The sequence below is a fragment of the Alosa sapidissima genome, chromosome 7 (assembly GCF_018492685.1).
Source record: "Alosa sapidissima isolate fAloSap1 chromosome 7, fAloSap1.pri, whole genome shotgun sequence".
Lineage (NCBI taxonomy): Eukaryota > Metazoa > Chordata > Actinopteri > Clupeiformes > Clupeidae > Alosa > Alosa sapidissima.
The window spans coordinates 17611858-17629902 of NC_055963.1; the positions used below are offsets into that span (position 1 = coordinate 17611858).

Genomic DNA, 18045 nt, shown 5'->3' on the forward strand with positions numbered 1-18045 from the left:
GGATAATCTGTCCCAAGGAGGTGGTGTAGATAGCAAAGAGGAGGGGGCCCAGCACTGAGCCCTGGGGGACCCCTGTGGTGAGATGGTGAGGTGCGGATAGCTGACCAAGCCATGATACGTTACAACTTGATCATTGGACAACCCTACCACTAAACCTTTCCATAGGCCTGCAACGTTTATGACATAAAAAGTGGAATATGAACGCATTTCATCACATCTGACAATTAAACGGCGCTGTGGCTGTTTGTGGCTGCGATTTGACTGATTCTTGAGAACGAGGAGCGAGACATATGTAAAGATTATAAAATCTGATTATTTTTCGATTCATGACACGTTTCTTCTTATTTTTTAATGCATTCTGCGGAGAAGGGAGATTGGCGTTGGTCACGGTTTGGAATGAAAGGGAGAAAACAGGACAAAGTAACACGTTTATTTATTTTTTTTTGACGACGTAGTTGACTGCAAAGTGCTGCGGGAAACCCTGAACGTTGTATTACATTTCACTAAATACGGTGGATTTAGTGTGAGCTTCACAAGTAAGGAAGGTGCAAATATTATGTAATTTATCATGGGAAATTATTGGAAATGTTATTTCTTGTTTATTCTAATTGCAAACCACACACATCCATTCGTAATCACACTTACACTTTTAATACCTGGAAGACTCATTTAGTTTATTTGATGTTGCCTAGCAACCCTGGGAGCAGCCTTCAGAGCAAAGATTCTATAACAGAGCTTCAGAGAGACACGTTTTGAGTTTGTGGCCAAGTGCCTAAAATATCGGTTTCCATGTGTATGTGCTGGATGGTGTGCGTCCTTTATGAAAGTAAGTGTTTTATAGAGTTACAGACATAATGAGTCATGTTGTAGTGGTCAACATAAATGTGCCCTTTCTGTTATTAGAATGCTAAGCCAAAGTCCTTTTAGGCAAGTCCCTTCACTCGGCGGCCATATACCAACGTTTTATGGGCACTCATCGGGCACAGTCTTTGGGTCAAACTGCGCGTGCGCAAGGCTTCATGACACCAATCTTGCTCCAGCGGCGAGATCACAACACATTATTGGCACGATGTCTTCACAACACACCATATGATTGGCTCAATGTATTCACATCACACCACATGATTGGCTCAATGTATTCACATGTCAACGTTTTGCCGAGGAAGGGGTGGGATATGTGTAGACAACGGCCATATTGGCGTGACAAACTAGCCCCATGCATTTCTATGGAGTATTTTTTGAGTGCTGTGTCTCCACATTAGAAAGTCTCTGGCTAAGCGGAGACTTAGCATGCTAAGCAGAGATTTAACATCATTCATTTCTTTTGTGTGGCTAGAAGCTAACTAGCTATGTCATAGGGAGGAGATGTTGCTGTATGTGATTTATGTTGCTTAGCGTAATGCCATGATCATTTGATATGAGATGCTTGCACTCGTAACTTTAGGACTCCTATTTTTTTTTACTAAGAGTAATTCAGGAAGCATTTTAGCCCTAAAAGTAGCACCTGAGTCTGTGACAGCTTAAAAGAAGTCACGAGGACTCCTAACTCACTAAGACCGATTCACAAACAATTTTCATGGTGGCATTTCCCGTCGCAATGTTTTGAAATGCATCTACAGGAGCTTCCAATGGCAAAGGAACAATTTTGCATTGTAGGCATAACTAAGTGATGCAGTAACACCACCAACAAAAAACAAAAATAGCCTACTCATTGTCAACATGTACATTAAATGTAGCGTTTCATTGTGAATCAAATTAAAATGTTCTCCTCTTTGCAAACGTAGGCATAGGCATATGGTGACAGATTAATTTAATAATGTTGCTGCGTGAATCACGGTAAGCACGAATGAAGTGGCCACTTCTTAATGGGACCCACTGTATGGAAGTAGGCGAAGTAAAATAGAGATGTTTCAAATAAGATAAGGTTAGGATATGCCCGCTTGACAACAGCAGAGATAGAACTGGCCTTTGGCCATAGCAACCATCCATTTAGAACGACTGGCCTTCATAGCAACCAAAGATCTTAGCTGTGATTCATGTACAGTATGCATGCAATGTGATGCAAAGTATAGAAAGGTGATAAAATATACAGAGACAGGTCAAGAAATATAGTGCAATGTAGACAGTAGTATACAGCTGATTTACAGAAGGTGGTTTAGAGTAATATGAATTAAATATAAATATGTGCAGTGTATTAGCAGTTACCTCATACAATAAGTAGAATAATGTATGTAATGTATTATAATAGTAGAAATAATAATATAGATATATGCAGTGTATTAACAGAATATAATAAAACAGAATAAATATGGATATTCAATATGACAAATATATAACAGATATGTACATAACATACAGCTATGTGCAGTGTGGAAACAGTGTCATTGTAGTGCAGAAACAACATTATAAGAGTAGTAAGAATAAGTCTATGTGCAGGATGAATAGTATGAAGATCAGTAGAATAAGTAGAATAACTATGTATAAATGTAATTACAGTAGGCCTATGTACATTTGTAAATAAATAGAAAACTATGGGTGAGAGGGATAAATTAATTTTATTTAATCGTAAAAGTAAATTGCATTAAATTAAATTGCAATTAAAAATCTTTCCAGTAGGCTTTAATGTCACGCAAAAAGTACAACCAAAGCTGAGCTTGAACGTCTAAAGAGCCAGAACTTGAGTGTAGTTTTTTGCTGGGTCCCAGGCCATGTTGGTCTGAGGGGAAATGAGAAAGCGGACAGTGCTGCTAAGCAAGCCCTCAATAAAGAAGTCACAGAATGTCAAATCCCTGCCCCAGACCTTAAACCTATACTGAACTCTTACATCATAGATAAGTGGCAATCTGAATGGGATTAATGTACCAACAACAAGCAAGGAATGTGAATTTTGGCACGTTTTCATGATCCACTGGGTCGTTATGGGCCACACAAAATACGGTGTTGCTAAAATTACTCCTATTGTGGCTATTAGAGACATGCGTTCATGAGTATCCAGCTACATTTAATGAGTTAAGTAAAATACATTCACACACACAAAATAACATCACTAATGTTGTGGACATTCCTTTATTCTGAGATACATCAATAGGCTCTCAAAACAATCCCAAACAGACATAAGGTCTTTATAGAGCAAATCCATATAGATTATTTGTCAAATAAACCAGTAAAACGTAGGGGGATGGAATATATAACATTCACACTCACAGCTCATATTTTTGTCATCATAGCTCCTCACTCTGAGGAATTGGCCCGTGGGGATATTACGAATCAAATGTGTAGGATGGTTGCTATCTGCTTGAAGTAGAGTATTTCTGCTCAGCGGTTTACGATAGATTGTCGTTTGCAGTTTATTATTAACATCTTTCAAAATAGTTAGGTCTAGAAAGTCAATCGAGTGAGAGTCATGCTCCATAGTAAAGGATAAATAGTCAGTGCTAGGTGCAGTGAGAGTTGGCATAAATAAAAAAAGTCATTTAATTCATCCACTGTGCCTTTCCATATTAAAAAGATGCACAATCTTAGAATGGAAAGGATTGAGGTTTTTAAGTATATACTTGTCTTCCCAAAGGCCCATTACCAAACAGGCATATGATGGCGTGAATGCGCTGTCCATCGCCGTTCCATGAAGTTGTAGGTAAAACTTTCCTGAATATTTAAAAAAGTTGTTAGAAAGTATTAGTTCAACTAAGTTTATCAGAAAGTCAGAAGGAGGTAGAATATCTGCAGGGCGTTGTTTAAGATAATAAGACATGGCTTGTACACCGATGTGGTGTGGTATGCAAGTATAAAGGCTTGTCACATCCAGAGACACTAAAATATCATGATCTCCACATTTCAAATTATTGGTAGCATTCAACATATCAGTGGTGTCACCAAGATAAGATGGCTGACTATGTACATATTTTCTCAGCAAAAAAATCAACGAACTGAGACAAGGGTTCAGTAAGGCTGTCTATGCTGGACACAATAGGGTGTAAAGGTGGATCAATTAAGCATTTATGGATCTTTGGAACGGGTGGTCTTTAACTAGAAAAGCTTTCTTTGTCTGTTATCCACCCTCTTTTAAAGGATGCATCAATAAATACGTCAATCATACTTTTTATGTCACAAGTAGGGTTAGAAGGCAAAGGCTTATATTGTGTGTCGTCTTCCAATAGTTTTAATATGCTACACTCATAATTCACCAAAATTCACCAACACCAAATGTTGATTACGGTCTCGTCTTGTAGCGTGGAGACCAACATGTGGGTTGCGGGGGTGGGCCTCCTCTTCCCCCTTGTACCCCGCCTCGTCTTCTTCTCTGTCACAGTGAGAGCCATCATCCACAAATGATGAAAACATGGAACAGTGGTGAACCTTCTCAGGAGTGGCCGGCAGACCAAAATAACCCCAAGAGCGCAGCAACGGCTCATCCAAGAGGTCACAAAAGACTCCACAACAACATCCAAAGAACTGCAGGCCTCACATGACTCAGTTAAGGTCAGTGTTCATGACTCCACCATAAGAAAGGGACTGGGCAAAAATGGCCTGCATGGCAGAGTTCCAAGACGAAAACCACTGCTGAGCATAAAGAACATTAAGGCTCGTCCCATTTTTACCAGAAAACATCTTCATGATCCCCAAGACTTTTGGGAAAATACTCTTTGGACTGACGAGACAAAAGTTGAACTTTTTGGAAGGTGGGTGTCTTACATCTGGCGTAAAAGTAACACCACATTTCAGAAAAAGAACATCATACCAACAGTAAAATATGGTGTTGGTAGTGTGATGGTCTGGGGCTGTTTTGATGCTTCAGGACCTGGAAGACTTGCTGTGATAAATGGAACCATGAATTCTGCTGTCTACCAAACAATCCTGAAGGAGAATGTCCGGCCATCTGTTTGTGACCTCAAGCTGAAACTTGGGTTCTGCAGTAGGACAATGATCCAAAATACACTCGCAAGTCCACCTCTGAATGGCTGAAGAAAAACAAAATGAAGAGTTCGGAGTGGCCTAGTCAAAGTCCTGACCTAAATCATATTGCTGTGGCATGACCTTAAAAAGGCAGTTCATGCTCAAATCCTCCAATGTTAGCTAAATTACAACATTTCTGCAAAGACGAGTGAGCCAAAATTCCTCCACAGAGCTGTAAAAGACTCATTGCAAGTTATTGCAAACGCTTGATTGCAGTTGTTGCTGCTAAGGGTGGCCCAACCAGTTAGGTTTAGGGGGCAATCACTTTTTCACACAGGGCAATGTAGGTTTGGATTTTGTTTTCCCTTAACAACCTTCATTTAAAAACTGCATTTTGTGTCTAATTTTGTGTTATCCTTGATTAATATTCTAATATTGAATTAAATTTGTTTGATCTGAAGTGTGACAACATGCAAAATAAAAAAAGAAATTAGGAAGGGGGCAAACACTTTTTCACACCACTACTCTGATACTATTGGACCAATATGTGTTTACATTAGTTTACTTGTCATAGCAAACCTCCATTTTAAACACTGTTACAAACACCATTCACTAACGCATACAAATGTGTAGATTCAAGCGAGTTGAATTGGTTGTTGTGTTATTTTCCTAACAACTTGCAATGGGGAAAAAAGAATCACAATATATTGCAATACTTGCTGCAGGACTTTGTGATATGAGCTATATCGTGACATGACAAAAATCTCATATCGTATCATGGGGAACAATTATCCCAATATATATCACGATAGTAGAATGATAGAAAAAAATCGATTCTGTTCAGTATGGTGATATACAATTATATTGATACAGTAGTGCAAAGTATAGCAATACTTAAATAAAAGTAAAATAGACAATGGCTTCACAATCACAACCTGTTATACACAACGCTCTGTCTTTTTTCACATCGAAAGTGTGGGTGTATTTCGGTTTTCAACAAAAAGTGAATAGTAAGGACCTTGACATGCGCGATCCAATTTTGCACTACCCTCCTACTAAGTTTTTGCACTTCATTTAAAGTGTAGAAGATAATGTTGGTCATAGAATTAAATGTGACATTTGAAGTGTAATGCCTTTGAATAATATGGGAAACATGAATAGCAATATAGCAGAATCGAATCACAATACTTGCTGTATGGCAATATCGTATTGTGGCCCAAATATCGCAATAGTATCGAATCGTCACATTTTTGGAAATTCCCACCCCTATACGATAGATGATACAATATGGTGCACAGCGCTAACTTGCTGTATCCTAAAATGTAAAGAATCGCAACAATTGAAATCCCATGGATGTATGAATACGATTTAGATTCACTGTATAGATTCAGATATATATTTAAAACATTCTATGAATAACTTGCACCAATGGCAAGGGTTTTAGTTTAGGAATGATAAGGTGTGTGTGTGTGTAGGATATTATTGTATGCTCCATCTTCCTCAAGTATTAGTATCTGTCAGTGGATGACAAATGGATGCTCTTGTACCTTGGGACTCTGACGCACTTTCCTCTCTCTCTTGCGTATGCTCTTTCTTCCTTCTGTCTCATAACAAGGACATGAGCAAAAGAGATGTCTCCTTCCTGCTTCTGTTTTCAACCAAGGCACAGTCTGACTGCAAAATCCGGTCCTAATCTTGGCCAATGTGGATAAGAGATGCATTTGTATATTAAGCTAAATATTAATTTCTATTGCACATTGTACAGGAAAACCAGCTAGTTTCCTATCCTTACTGTGTGGGAATAAAATATTTAATTCAGATGTACATCTGCTCTAGCCTGGAGATCATTACTTTGGATGGGATGCAGAAAAAATCGATGCAGAAATTAGATTGATATTGAGTCAGAACGCCTGCAGAGAAAGCTTCAGGCTGTGGGCACCAAGAAAAAGCATTATGCTCAGGCTGCTTTGTGGAAACCGACAACCACATGTTGCCAGAGATGAGATCAACAAACTTTTCTAAAAACCACTCCAGATGGCACATAATGTAGCCATTATTGATATAAGTATTTAATATTTCAGAAAAGCGTGACTTAAACACCTTCTGGAAAAACGTGTGTAGAGCAGTGACCGAGACAGAGGGTCATCATGACCAACAGGGGCAGTGACTAGTGAAGGCTAGTGAATGCTATCTAACTATCTAGGTTACCAGTTGAAGGCAACCTGCTGTCCAGGCCACATTAATGATCACACCACAGGCATCATGAGAAAAGTGACTCTTGATGTCAAGCACAGTCTCTAAGGACACGTGGAACATGATGGATGAACGGATGAATGCAGGATGACTGACAGATGAAAGTAGAGCAGGCAAGGGAGAGGCAGAAGACAGAATAGACACACAGGCACAGAGAGAGAGAGAGAGGGAGAGAGAGAGAGGGAGGGAGGTAAACAAGTGTCCAGGGGCTCTGTGTGTGTGTGTGTGTGTGTGTGTGTGTGTGTGTGTGTGTGTGTGTGTGTGTGTGTGTGTGTGTGTGTGTGTAGCTGTTGTTATGGTGACAGTGTGACAAAAAAGTGGGTTGCACGGTGACGCTGTTGTGAGGGCCACATTACACAAGAGACACGGGGGGGTATGATAAGGAGGATGGGTGGAGAGAGAGAGGCAAGAGAACAACAAGCACATGTGCTCAGAAAGGTGGAACAGAAAAAGAGATAAAGAGGGAGATAAAGAGGAGAGATGGGTGCAGAGAAAGAGAGGAGATAGAAAAACTCAGAGAAAGAGAGGGGGAGGGAAAGCTGGGTCATGGGATTGCCCTCACATGTTTGACCTTAATCCTCACAGGGGGTTTCAGTTATACTGTAAGACTAACTACAGGCACTGGTGTGTGTGTGTATGGGTGCGAGTTTGTGTTGTTAAACTACTGTAAGTGGCAATGGCACCATCCTAGTGACCATCAAACAACTCAACATCATTGAGACCATCTAATGACTCCAAGGCATAAAATGCAGCAGCTTAAACATACATGTGTTTTTTCTCTCTTATCTGTGGGTCACTTTTCCCACCTTTCTCCATTCACACAAAGAACATTTAAGACTAGCCTGTTCACTCACTCTCACAGGCATAAACACGCCCAAATGAGCATGTGCGTGCACATACGCGCGAACACACACACACACACACACACACACACACACAGAGCTGGTGAGCACTCTTGTAAAAGCAAGTGGAGTGGTGGGAAATGCTCTGCAGAAGGTCGGGGAGGATCTTTCATAATGTGCTTGTGTAACGCATGTCACCATGACACAAACCCAAAAACAACTCCACATGTCATCAAGCCCCTAGTCCAATGCACAACACAAGCAGACTCCTTGTGTCTCTTTCTCCTTCTTTTTTTTAACAAACTGAACTGGATTCATTTCTTCTTTTTCTCTGTCCTTTAACTCTCTAAGAACGGGCTCATGACACATACACACACACACACAGAGCGAGCTACAGAGAGACTGGTTAATCCTTTTCGGCTTCACACACGGACAGTTGGGTGAGATTCTAATTATTTTCTCAGGAAAACTGGGATTTCACTGATAATAACAAGAGAAAACTCTTAAGACACCTCACTGTGCTTGGACCTGCACCCACATATGGACACAGACACACACAAAACACACACACACTCAGCCGGAGGAAAAAAAGATCGGTTTGGTACGTGTAGACTAGGCCCTAATCCTAAACCTGAAATCTGATTTCACTCGACTGTGAATGCATGTATATATGTTGTAAGACATGTAAAATAAATGAATGACACTGGCACTACGCACAAATTAATGTAGCCTAAACTTACACCGCACTTTCCCTAATAACTTAAGTTCTCTCGCGTCACTGACAGTAGCTAGAATGCATAAAAAAACACCGGGAAAAACAGTGTTCAGTCCACCAAGTCATAAGCTATCGGCGCTGCGCAGCACCAGTTGTGATATTTATCTTACAGAGTGTAATCGTAGGTAATGTCATGTATGAAAACTAGTATTGTTAGGCAATACTATAAGTGCAAGTCCAGGGCAGCTGAGGTGTGGCGATGACATCATCGATACGCAAGCAGGATGTGCGGTTTCGCTGTCTAAACGAATTCAAACGGGCTACGGTTTCAGATTTTTCCACTCTGGGACCAGGTTTCAGAAAAGTGCGGTTTCAGGCAGTGCGTTTACAGGATTCGTTTGGACGCTCGGCCAAGACGAAGCAAAACCTCTGCGTTTAACCTAAAAGGCGTCTCCGTGTGGACAGGCCCTAGGCCTCAACCACTTTTACAACAGGTTTGATTGCCCTTCTCCTGCTGCAGTGGCCTGCCCACCCCCACAACTCACCCTCCACCTACTTCAATCTGTTTACCACATGCCCCGCCCCCTTACCCTCACTCTCACCTCCACAATCAACTGCTGATGTCCCATGCTGCTACCATAGACAGTGTGGCTCCATGCACTTCAACCTTCAGCCACCATTCAAAGATGCACCCCTCCCCCCAATGCTCAACAAAGGGATCCCCTTTCCTCCCATCATCACGGCGAATCAGGTCAGAGGAGAGCTGAGGAGACTTTGCCCCAGGAAAGCAGCCGGCCCAGACCTGAGTGTGTCCTAGACTGCTCAAAGCCTGTGCTGTGGAACTGGGGGAGCCTCTGCAGCAGTCGGAGAGCCTCCGACTGGGGAAGGTACCAGCACTGTGGAAGACATCATGTCTCATCCCAGTTCCTCAGAAGCCATATCCCAGTGATCTAAATTACTTTAGACCGGTCACTCTAACATCAACATAAAGACCATGGAGCGACTGCTACTTCACATCCTCAGACCCCAGGTCTGCCACTCACTCGACCGGCTCCAGTTTCCATACCAGGAGAAGGTGGACGTGGAGGATGCCATCATATACCTACTGCACAGAGCACAATCTCAATTGGACAAGGGAAAAAGTGCTGTGAGAATCATGTTCATTGATTTCTCCAGCGCCTTAACACCATTCATCCTGTCAGATTGAGAGACAAGCTCAAATGGAGGTTGATGCTCACCTGGTATCTTCGATCACAGACTACCTGATGAAGAGACCAGAGTTCTGTATCTAGTTGTATGCTGTGGTGTGCTGGGGAGGCAGCATTAAGAAGAGGGACGCTGGGCGACTGAACAGGCTGGTAAGGAAAGCTGGCTCTGTTGTTGGCATTGAGCTGGAGTCACTCACAACAATTGCAGAGAAACGAACTATGAGCAGGACGCTGGCAATCATGGACAATGACCGCCACCCACTACACAGCACGCTCAATAAACAGAGGAGCATTTTCAGTGGCAGACTTCTGTCACTGTGAAGTTCAACAGACAGGTTGAGGACGTCCTTTGTCCCCAGGGCCATCCAACTTGAGATGAATAAAGTATCTCTCTCACACACACACACAGACACACACACACACACGTGCAGAAAGCGGCCTACACATAGTCCTGGAGGTGGGATTTGCTTGAGACACTGAGTAACAAAGACTAATCTGTGGTGAGTCTGCCATACGCTCTACGAGAGTTCCATGCCAATTTGTTGTGATTTTCAGGTTTTTCAACAGAGCAAAACATCTCCACTGTGTCAAACTGAATTGATTCACCTTTATTCACCTGATTTCAAAGACAAACCCATCAGTGAGTGATGGATATCTTTCACCACACTACACAAATCTGACACATGCAAATACAGAAATGCAATGTAATTATTCAACGCTGTCTACATTCCTCCACAAGCCAACACAGATGCTGCGGTTTCAGAATTGCAAGAAGTGTTAAATAGACAACAACACACGCACCCTGAAGCTGCGTTTACTGTGGCCGGTGATTTCAATCAAGTACATCTGAACCGGTCCATGCCTGAATTTATTCAACACATTCACTTCCCTACACGTGGTGACAACACACTGGATCACTGCTACACACAGTTCAAGAACAGTTACAAAGCGAAGTCTCTACCAGCTTTCGGAAAATCAGATCATGCCGCTGTTTTCCTACTGCCTATGTACAATCAGAGAAGTCGGACGGACCCCCCAGTGACGAAGGAGGTCAAGCGCTGGACTGACCAATCGGAAGCCAGGCTACAGGACGGCCTTAGCAACGTTGACTGGGAGATGTTCAAGACGAACTCTGCTGACATCAATGAGTTTACGGAAGTATCATTGAGTTACATCAATATGCTAACTGATTCCATCATCCCAACTGTAAAGATCCGAAGCTTCCCTAACCAGAAGCCATGGGTGGACAGAGAAGTGAGAACGGCATTAAAGACACGCACCATGACTTATAATGCAGGGCTTATTTCAGGGGATATGACTGATTACAAAGCAGCATCTTATAGTTTACGTAGAGCTATTAAAGATGCTAAGCGGCGCTATAGAGACAGAGTTGAAGCTAATTTCTTGGAGGGTGATCCAGCACGAGTGTGGAAAGGACTCCGAACCATCACTGGCTTTGAAAGAAAGTCCCCTCCTATGATGAATGTGAGTAAAGCCCTCCCTGATGAACTTAATGCTTTTTATGCTCGCTTTGACATGAAAAACACAGACTATCTTGCACTAGCTGCAGCATGTGAAGCAAATGAGGATGCACCTTTCTGTGTCTCTGAGGTCGATGTGAGCAATGCCTTTAGGAGGGTTAATTGTAGAAAAGCTGCTGGACCGGATGGAATTTCTAACAGGGTTTTGAAATCCTGCGCTGCTCAGTTAGCTCCTGTGTTCACTTATATCTTTAACACATCATTGGCTCAAGAGACAGTTCCTATTTGCCTCAAGCAGTCTGTTATTGTTCCAGTACCGAAAAACAAGTCCATCATGTCTGAATGACTACCGCCCAGTAGCCCTGACGTCTACAGTGATGAAGTGTTTTGAGAAGCTTGTGAAAAACATTATCTGCTCATCCCTCCCTGCCTCCTTCGACCCCCTCCAATTTGCTTACAGAGCCAACAGGTCTACAGAGGATGCCATCTCAAAACTCATGCACACCACCTTAACTCACCTGGAGGAGGGGAATGGGAATTATGTGAGGACGCTGTTCATTGACTTTAGTTCAGCATTCAACACGATAGTACCTCTCACCTTGGTCACAAAGATGAAGGCCTTAGTACTAAACACCACCCTGCGTCACTGGATATTTGACTTCCTCACCAACCGTTCACAAGTGTTTAGAGTGGGGGGGTCTGACATCTGACTCATTAACCATCAGCACTGGTGCTCCCCAAGGCTGTGTTTTGAGTCCACTGCTGTACAACATCTACACACATGACTACAAAGCCAACAGTAGTCATACCTCCATCATCAAGTTTGCAGATGACACAGTGATCTTGGGCCTGATTAGTAACAACAATGAACAGCTCTACTTGGATCAGGTTGATGAGGTGGCACAGTGGTGTCAATCTAACAGCTTGACACTGAATATCAATAAAACCAAGGAAATGGTAGTGGATTACAGAAGGCAGCAGCAGAACTACAGTTACACCCCACTAATGATCAGCGGGCAACCTGTAGAGAGAGTCACAAGTTTTAAATACCTTGGTGTCCACATTACTGAAGACCTAACATGGACTGTTAACACTCAATATGTTCTGAAGAAGTCCAGACAACGACTCTACTTCCTTCGTCAGCTAAGGAAATTCAAAGTTTCTACATCCATCATGAAGGCCTTCTACACTTCAGCGGTTGAGAGTGTTCTAACTGGTAGCATCATCACCTGGTATGGGAACTCCACAGTTAGAGATTGTAGTACTCTGCAGAGAGTAGTGCGCTCAGCTGAACGTACTATAAGAACTCAACTCCCTGTAGTCACAAAGCCAGAACTGAGAGACTCAGGAGAAGTTTTTATCCCCAGGCCATCCGAACTCTGAACTCACACTATACTGACTTTGCACACATTCACTCTTCAGCACTCTCAAACATTTCCCATCTCTGAACTCACACTATACTGACTTTGCACTCATTCACTCCTCAGCACTCATGACCCCCCCCCCCCCCCCACACACACACCTACAAGACTTTTAGCACTTTTACATCCCTCACCCTATGCTATAGACCTTTTATTTATTTTCTTATTTCATCACACGTCAAAACACACACACACACACACACACACACACACATATCTGACTTTCTCCAACTTTTGCACATCTCCATAGAACTTTTTATTTATTATTTTTGATTTCTCCTCCATCTACCCATGTCCTTGATTGCCTAGCCTTTCTGCCCCCCACCCCCCACCCCACCCCCATCCCCAACACACACACAAAAAACACACACACTTACATCATCACTGTCATCACCTCACATACATACAGCACACTGCTTGCTACAGTAAGCCTCCTCTGCTTGCTGCACACTGCCACTACACACACACACGCACAGTCACTGCTACACTCCCCTCCCGCCCACACACACGTCTTCATCACTCACATACATCATACATACAGTACTCTGCTTGCAATAGTAAGTCCCTTCACCATACTTGCAGTACACTGCCCCCCCCCCCCCACACACACGTCTTCATCACTCACATACATCATACATACAGTACTCTGCTTGCAATAGTAAGTCCCTTCACCATACTTGCAGTACACTGCCCCCCCCCCCCCCTCTCCCCTACATACACAGCACATTATTTCATCAGGAAGCTTCTCCAACACACATCCCCAACATACTTACAGCACACTGTCCCCCCGCTGCGCGACGGGGTTCTGTTCTCCCTGTCGGGACTTATTTTCTGATAATTACTGGCGGACAATACATTATCCCTTACATGGTGAATTCAATGAACCCATATATTCTTTAGAACGCTCAATTTCCAACATTCCCGTCATACCTGCTTAAGGGTTAAACAGGCTAAAACCACAGCTCATAGTTTCTCATGTGGGATTGTGCAGTTGGTCACACCTTCTGTCTGATTCAGTGCCATGTTGACAGGCTGCTTCGTGTCTACAGATTTTGGTGTAAACACACTTAAGTTACATAACTGTTGTCCAACATCCCTGAACTATAATTACACTAAATTACAGTTCTAATTTTGCCACATTCTCGCTCACGTAAGGCATAGTTTGCAGCTATACACAGTTTGTAAGCTTTACTGCATATTGGTGGGTTACATGTTTTTCTTCATAAAGATGAAATTCTCCTTACCAGTGGCGTCATCTTCATCATCACCATCGTTCTCCTCTTCCTCAGACATCAATTCTGCATCCTCCAGTATGTCTCTGCTGTTCTCCCAAGCCTCCAAATCTCGCTGCCCCTGCGCTGCCATACTGTTACCTGAACATCCTATTCACCTAAAACAGAAAAGCACATGTTGAAATAAAAAAAAAGAAATCTAAAAAGCTACACGTTCAAACAGTACAATGTCACACAAACTACAAAACGCCCTCTAACAGAGACAGAAAACATCAAGCTACTTGATTGATTCAACACTGACGAAATGAAAACAAACAATGCTACAATGGCTTCAAGGACAAACAAAATCAGGCACATACACAAAGAAGCTTCCTGATTGAGATGACCGGTTAGTCTGCAGTGTTGCTTTTACACTTCCACTGCTGTCAAAATACTGTACACAACTTCAGTTGTATCATAATTACCTTTGGAATTCAAAAGATATTCAAAGAAACGAAAACAAAAAAACACATTGAAAAACTCTTTTCTTTTTAGATAAAGATAAGATTAAATAAAGATAAAAATATATATTTTTCTATAGATAAATATATTAGATAAAGATAAAAATATACCTGAATGAGGACAAAGGAAAAAGGAGCGAATGTGTCTGTGAAACTTTTTACACTTGCAGCAGAAAGAACAGGCTATTATGGGCACTGTTTTTGCCCACACAGAGACTGCAGCTGAGGCATTTTAGAGATGCTCTTATAGAGATATATATATATATATATATATATATATATATATATATATATATATATATATATATATATATATATATATATATTCTTAAGTCACCTACATAGTATAAGCTTGTATGTCCAATTAAAGTGTTACCAGGTGTGTTCATGCAAGCAAGTGTCTGTGTGTGCGTGTATTTGTGTGTAGCTGTGTGTGTGCATGTGCACGTATCTGGATGTCATTGGAGAAGGCAAAGGTAAAAACCTTGATTTTGAGGCACCTGACCAAAATTCCACTTAGCCTATAAAGAACGGTTTACCGGTGGGAGGGAAAACAGAAGAGAAGAAAAGGAAAGGCAGGGGAGGAGAGACTGACTTAAAGACGGCCTTTCATCCGCTAAAAAAAGAAACAAAAAAAAAGAGACCGAAAAATAATGAGAGTGGTGAAACGAAAGACAGCAGCTTGCATAAGACCAGCTTATATAAGACCTTACTAATGCTTCTATTACTTACAGCACTAGTAAAGTTATACAATATATGTACTGCATCTATCAACATGCCAAAGACACACACACACACATACATACACAAATTCCAAAACACTCAACACCAAATATAGAGGTCCCTGCAAAGACGCACATAGATCATCTTCTGAACCTCGTGACAGTTATGGGTGGCAATTTAACCTACGACAAAAAATTGGGCCCTACATGCATGCACACAATGTGCATAATATATAACTTATACAAAAACATATTGAGTGCCTTGGTCACGACCGAGCATGCTCTCACCAATATAAATGTGGGATGATCATGAATCATATAAACCCCATGTAAAATGAAGGGGCAAGTTTGAAGGCCACTGTGTGATGCCTTGGCTTTTAGGCAGGCAGGCGGGAGGCCAGATGAAAGGACAGGGGTCCTTTATTGTGGGATGCTTCAGATCTTCCATGTGGACAGACATCCATTTATTGTGGCTTATGTAATTTATTTAAATGCAGTCATTACAGTACTTTTGTCACTCATCTCAAATATGAAAAACATTGTCGACTATTAATTTATTCCATTGCAGCCCACTAAAGAGCAGTTTAATCCTGATTGTCTCTGATGTATTTTCAGACACGAGTGCTGGCTGTTAAGCTCCACACAAGTTGACAACATTACATTATGAAGTCGTCAGCGGACCACAAATTTAATAACATGAACTTACTGCTCCTACACACCACAACATGAAAGCTTTACATGTAGTTAATGTACGAGATACTTTTGCTCATTGCCTAACTTCACATTTTGCCAATTAGGGTCCATAATGTTTAAATACAATTTACTGAATACAGTTCTTGACAAAACACAGTGTTGTTATACACCTATGGCCAAACTGAAGTTTTCTTAAGCAAGCCTTGGACCTGCTGACAAGTAGAACATGAATAATCTCCTTAGAACCAAGTCCCAATAGAAGTTCAAGTTCTTTTCTCTCTAGTGCACTCTTTTGTGAAGATTTTTTCAGGGCACTGTCTGACTAAACTGAATGAATCATACAACGCTCTTAGACATTTTTCCCAGACAATTTCCATGACGCATCCCATTACGTAATGTTTGATAAAAACACAACGTGTACTCAAAACAGCTTTTCTAACGAGGCTATTTAAAGTCCACAGGCTCTTTCTTGACAGCCTCAACCTGCTTCTGTAAACAGTGCTAACCTCGAGACGAGGCTATGAGAAGCTAATCCCCACCCACTTCACAGTCACGGTCGGCCAATTCCTTGCCAGTTGTGACCATGTGACCTTCATACTATACAATCCCCCCTCAGTCTTCCACCTCAGTGCCGCTGATATGCACTCACTCGGCACGGCAGTCACGTTGGGGAGGGGCTTCAGTGTGCTATCAGGATCAGTAATGGGGTCACCAGGGCGGAGGGTTCAAGGAGTGCACCAGGTCGCTGAGGGCATGTATGGGAGAGGGTATAGAGTTACTAGGCGTGTCTTTAAGTGGAGGCAAACTTCCAGGTGAAAAGGTAAGGGAGAGAGAAGAGGTATTGGGCTTGGGGGAACAATGCTCACCCTGTGCAGACACAGACGTTACTGTTATATCACACGCAAAAACACTCACACTGAAAATGGACACCCAAATAAAGGTGATTCTGTTATGTAATGTACAGACAGTCTGGACTCTACATTCAATATTCAATACAATCTAAAACAAATGTACACGCACACACACACACGAACACGGAAACACGCACACACCGTTGTTTATCTGCACTTCACTTAATTTTGAGTAAATGGCTTGTAGTAGGTTTGACTCTTAAAGCAATGTTTTCCCCCCCAACTCAAAACACATTTGAAGGCTAATGCAGACAAGAATCCCCGCTGGCCTCCGTAATCCAAGACAAGCTCACTGAGTTGCCTGAGCAGCATTACAGAGATATTCCCCCAAGTTCTTAAATTCCCAAACTAGCCATGGCCTTTCATCAGTCAGAGGCACAAAGCAAAGAACTGGGGTGTCATGATGTCAGTGAAATTCAGGGAAGAGAGGAACAGAGAGGCAGAGAGGAACAGGGAAGAGCAGTGAGGTTAGTGTTAAATCTCTTGTTAATGTAACAGGTCATGCATAAAGGTTTTTATGTGGGGCTGTTCAAACTAGTTAGTTCTGACTGCTTTTAGGAAGGAATGGACAAGAAAAGACAATGAAAAACAGTCTACAGAACAAGAAAAAACATCTTTGAAATACTAAACACATTAGGTTGCAGTCAGACCACACATTTAGATGTTAATGTTAATGTTAATGTCACACAAATCACTACATTACTGAAGCCAATATGTGACCTAACACAAACCAAACAATATGCATATGTGAAACTGAACATCAACAAAGCATGTGGATGAAGTTATACCATTGCCACTCGTGAGGCAAGTGAGCAATAAGAAAGACAGCGACGTTCAGCGAAAACAGCAATTTGCAAGAATTTGTGTTTGTGAACAGGGGGAGCAGACAGACAGAGAGAGAGAGAGAAAGAAAGAAAGAAAGAAAGAGAAAGAAATGCAGTCAAAAGCAAAAAGGAGTCTGTTGCAGCAAACATTCCTTTTCCAAGCTCAGACTCCAGCTTGGATGAGTTTTCTGACACAAATGATGGAGACATCACTCCACCTGTATTTTACCTTCTCAACAAAAAAAGAAAAACTTAGTTGAGTCATAAAAATATGACTGAGCTACTACACAACACCCACTCTTAGGTATGTGCCATCAACTATAGTTTTGTCAAGTGGAGAGAAAGTTAGT

At 41.9% G+C, this 18045-nt stretch overlaps 1 protein-coding gene across 2 annotated transcripts in view; it reads right to left on the reverse strand.

The window, feature by feature from the left end:
• Positions 1–18045, reverse strand: part of LOC121713252 (helicase ARIP4-like) — a 57860-nt gene that overhangs the window by 37937 nt on the left and 1878 nt on the right. The window contains exons 2-4 of one of the 2 annotated variants that reach the window (XM_042097760.1): positions 16559–16705; positions 15681–15685; positions 14058–14229 (exon numbers count right to left, since the gene is read on the reverse strand). In XM_042097760.1, the coding sequence (XP_041953694.1) occupies positions 14058–14178 (121 nt within the window). In that variant the 5' untranslated portion in view covers positions 14179–14229; positions 15681–15685; positions 16559–16705. The remainder of the gene's footprint in view (positions 1–14057; positions 14230–15680; positions 15686–16558; positions 16706–18045) is intronic. The other variant, XM_042097761.1, reaches the window with a different exon arrangement.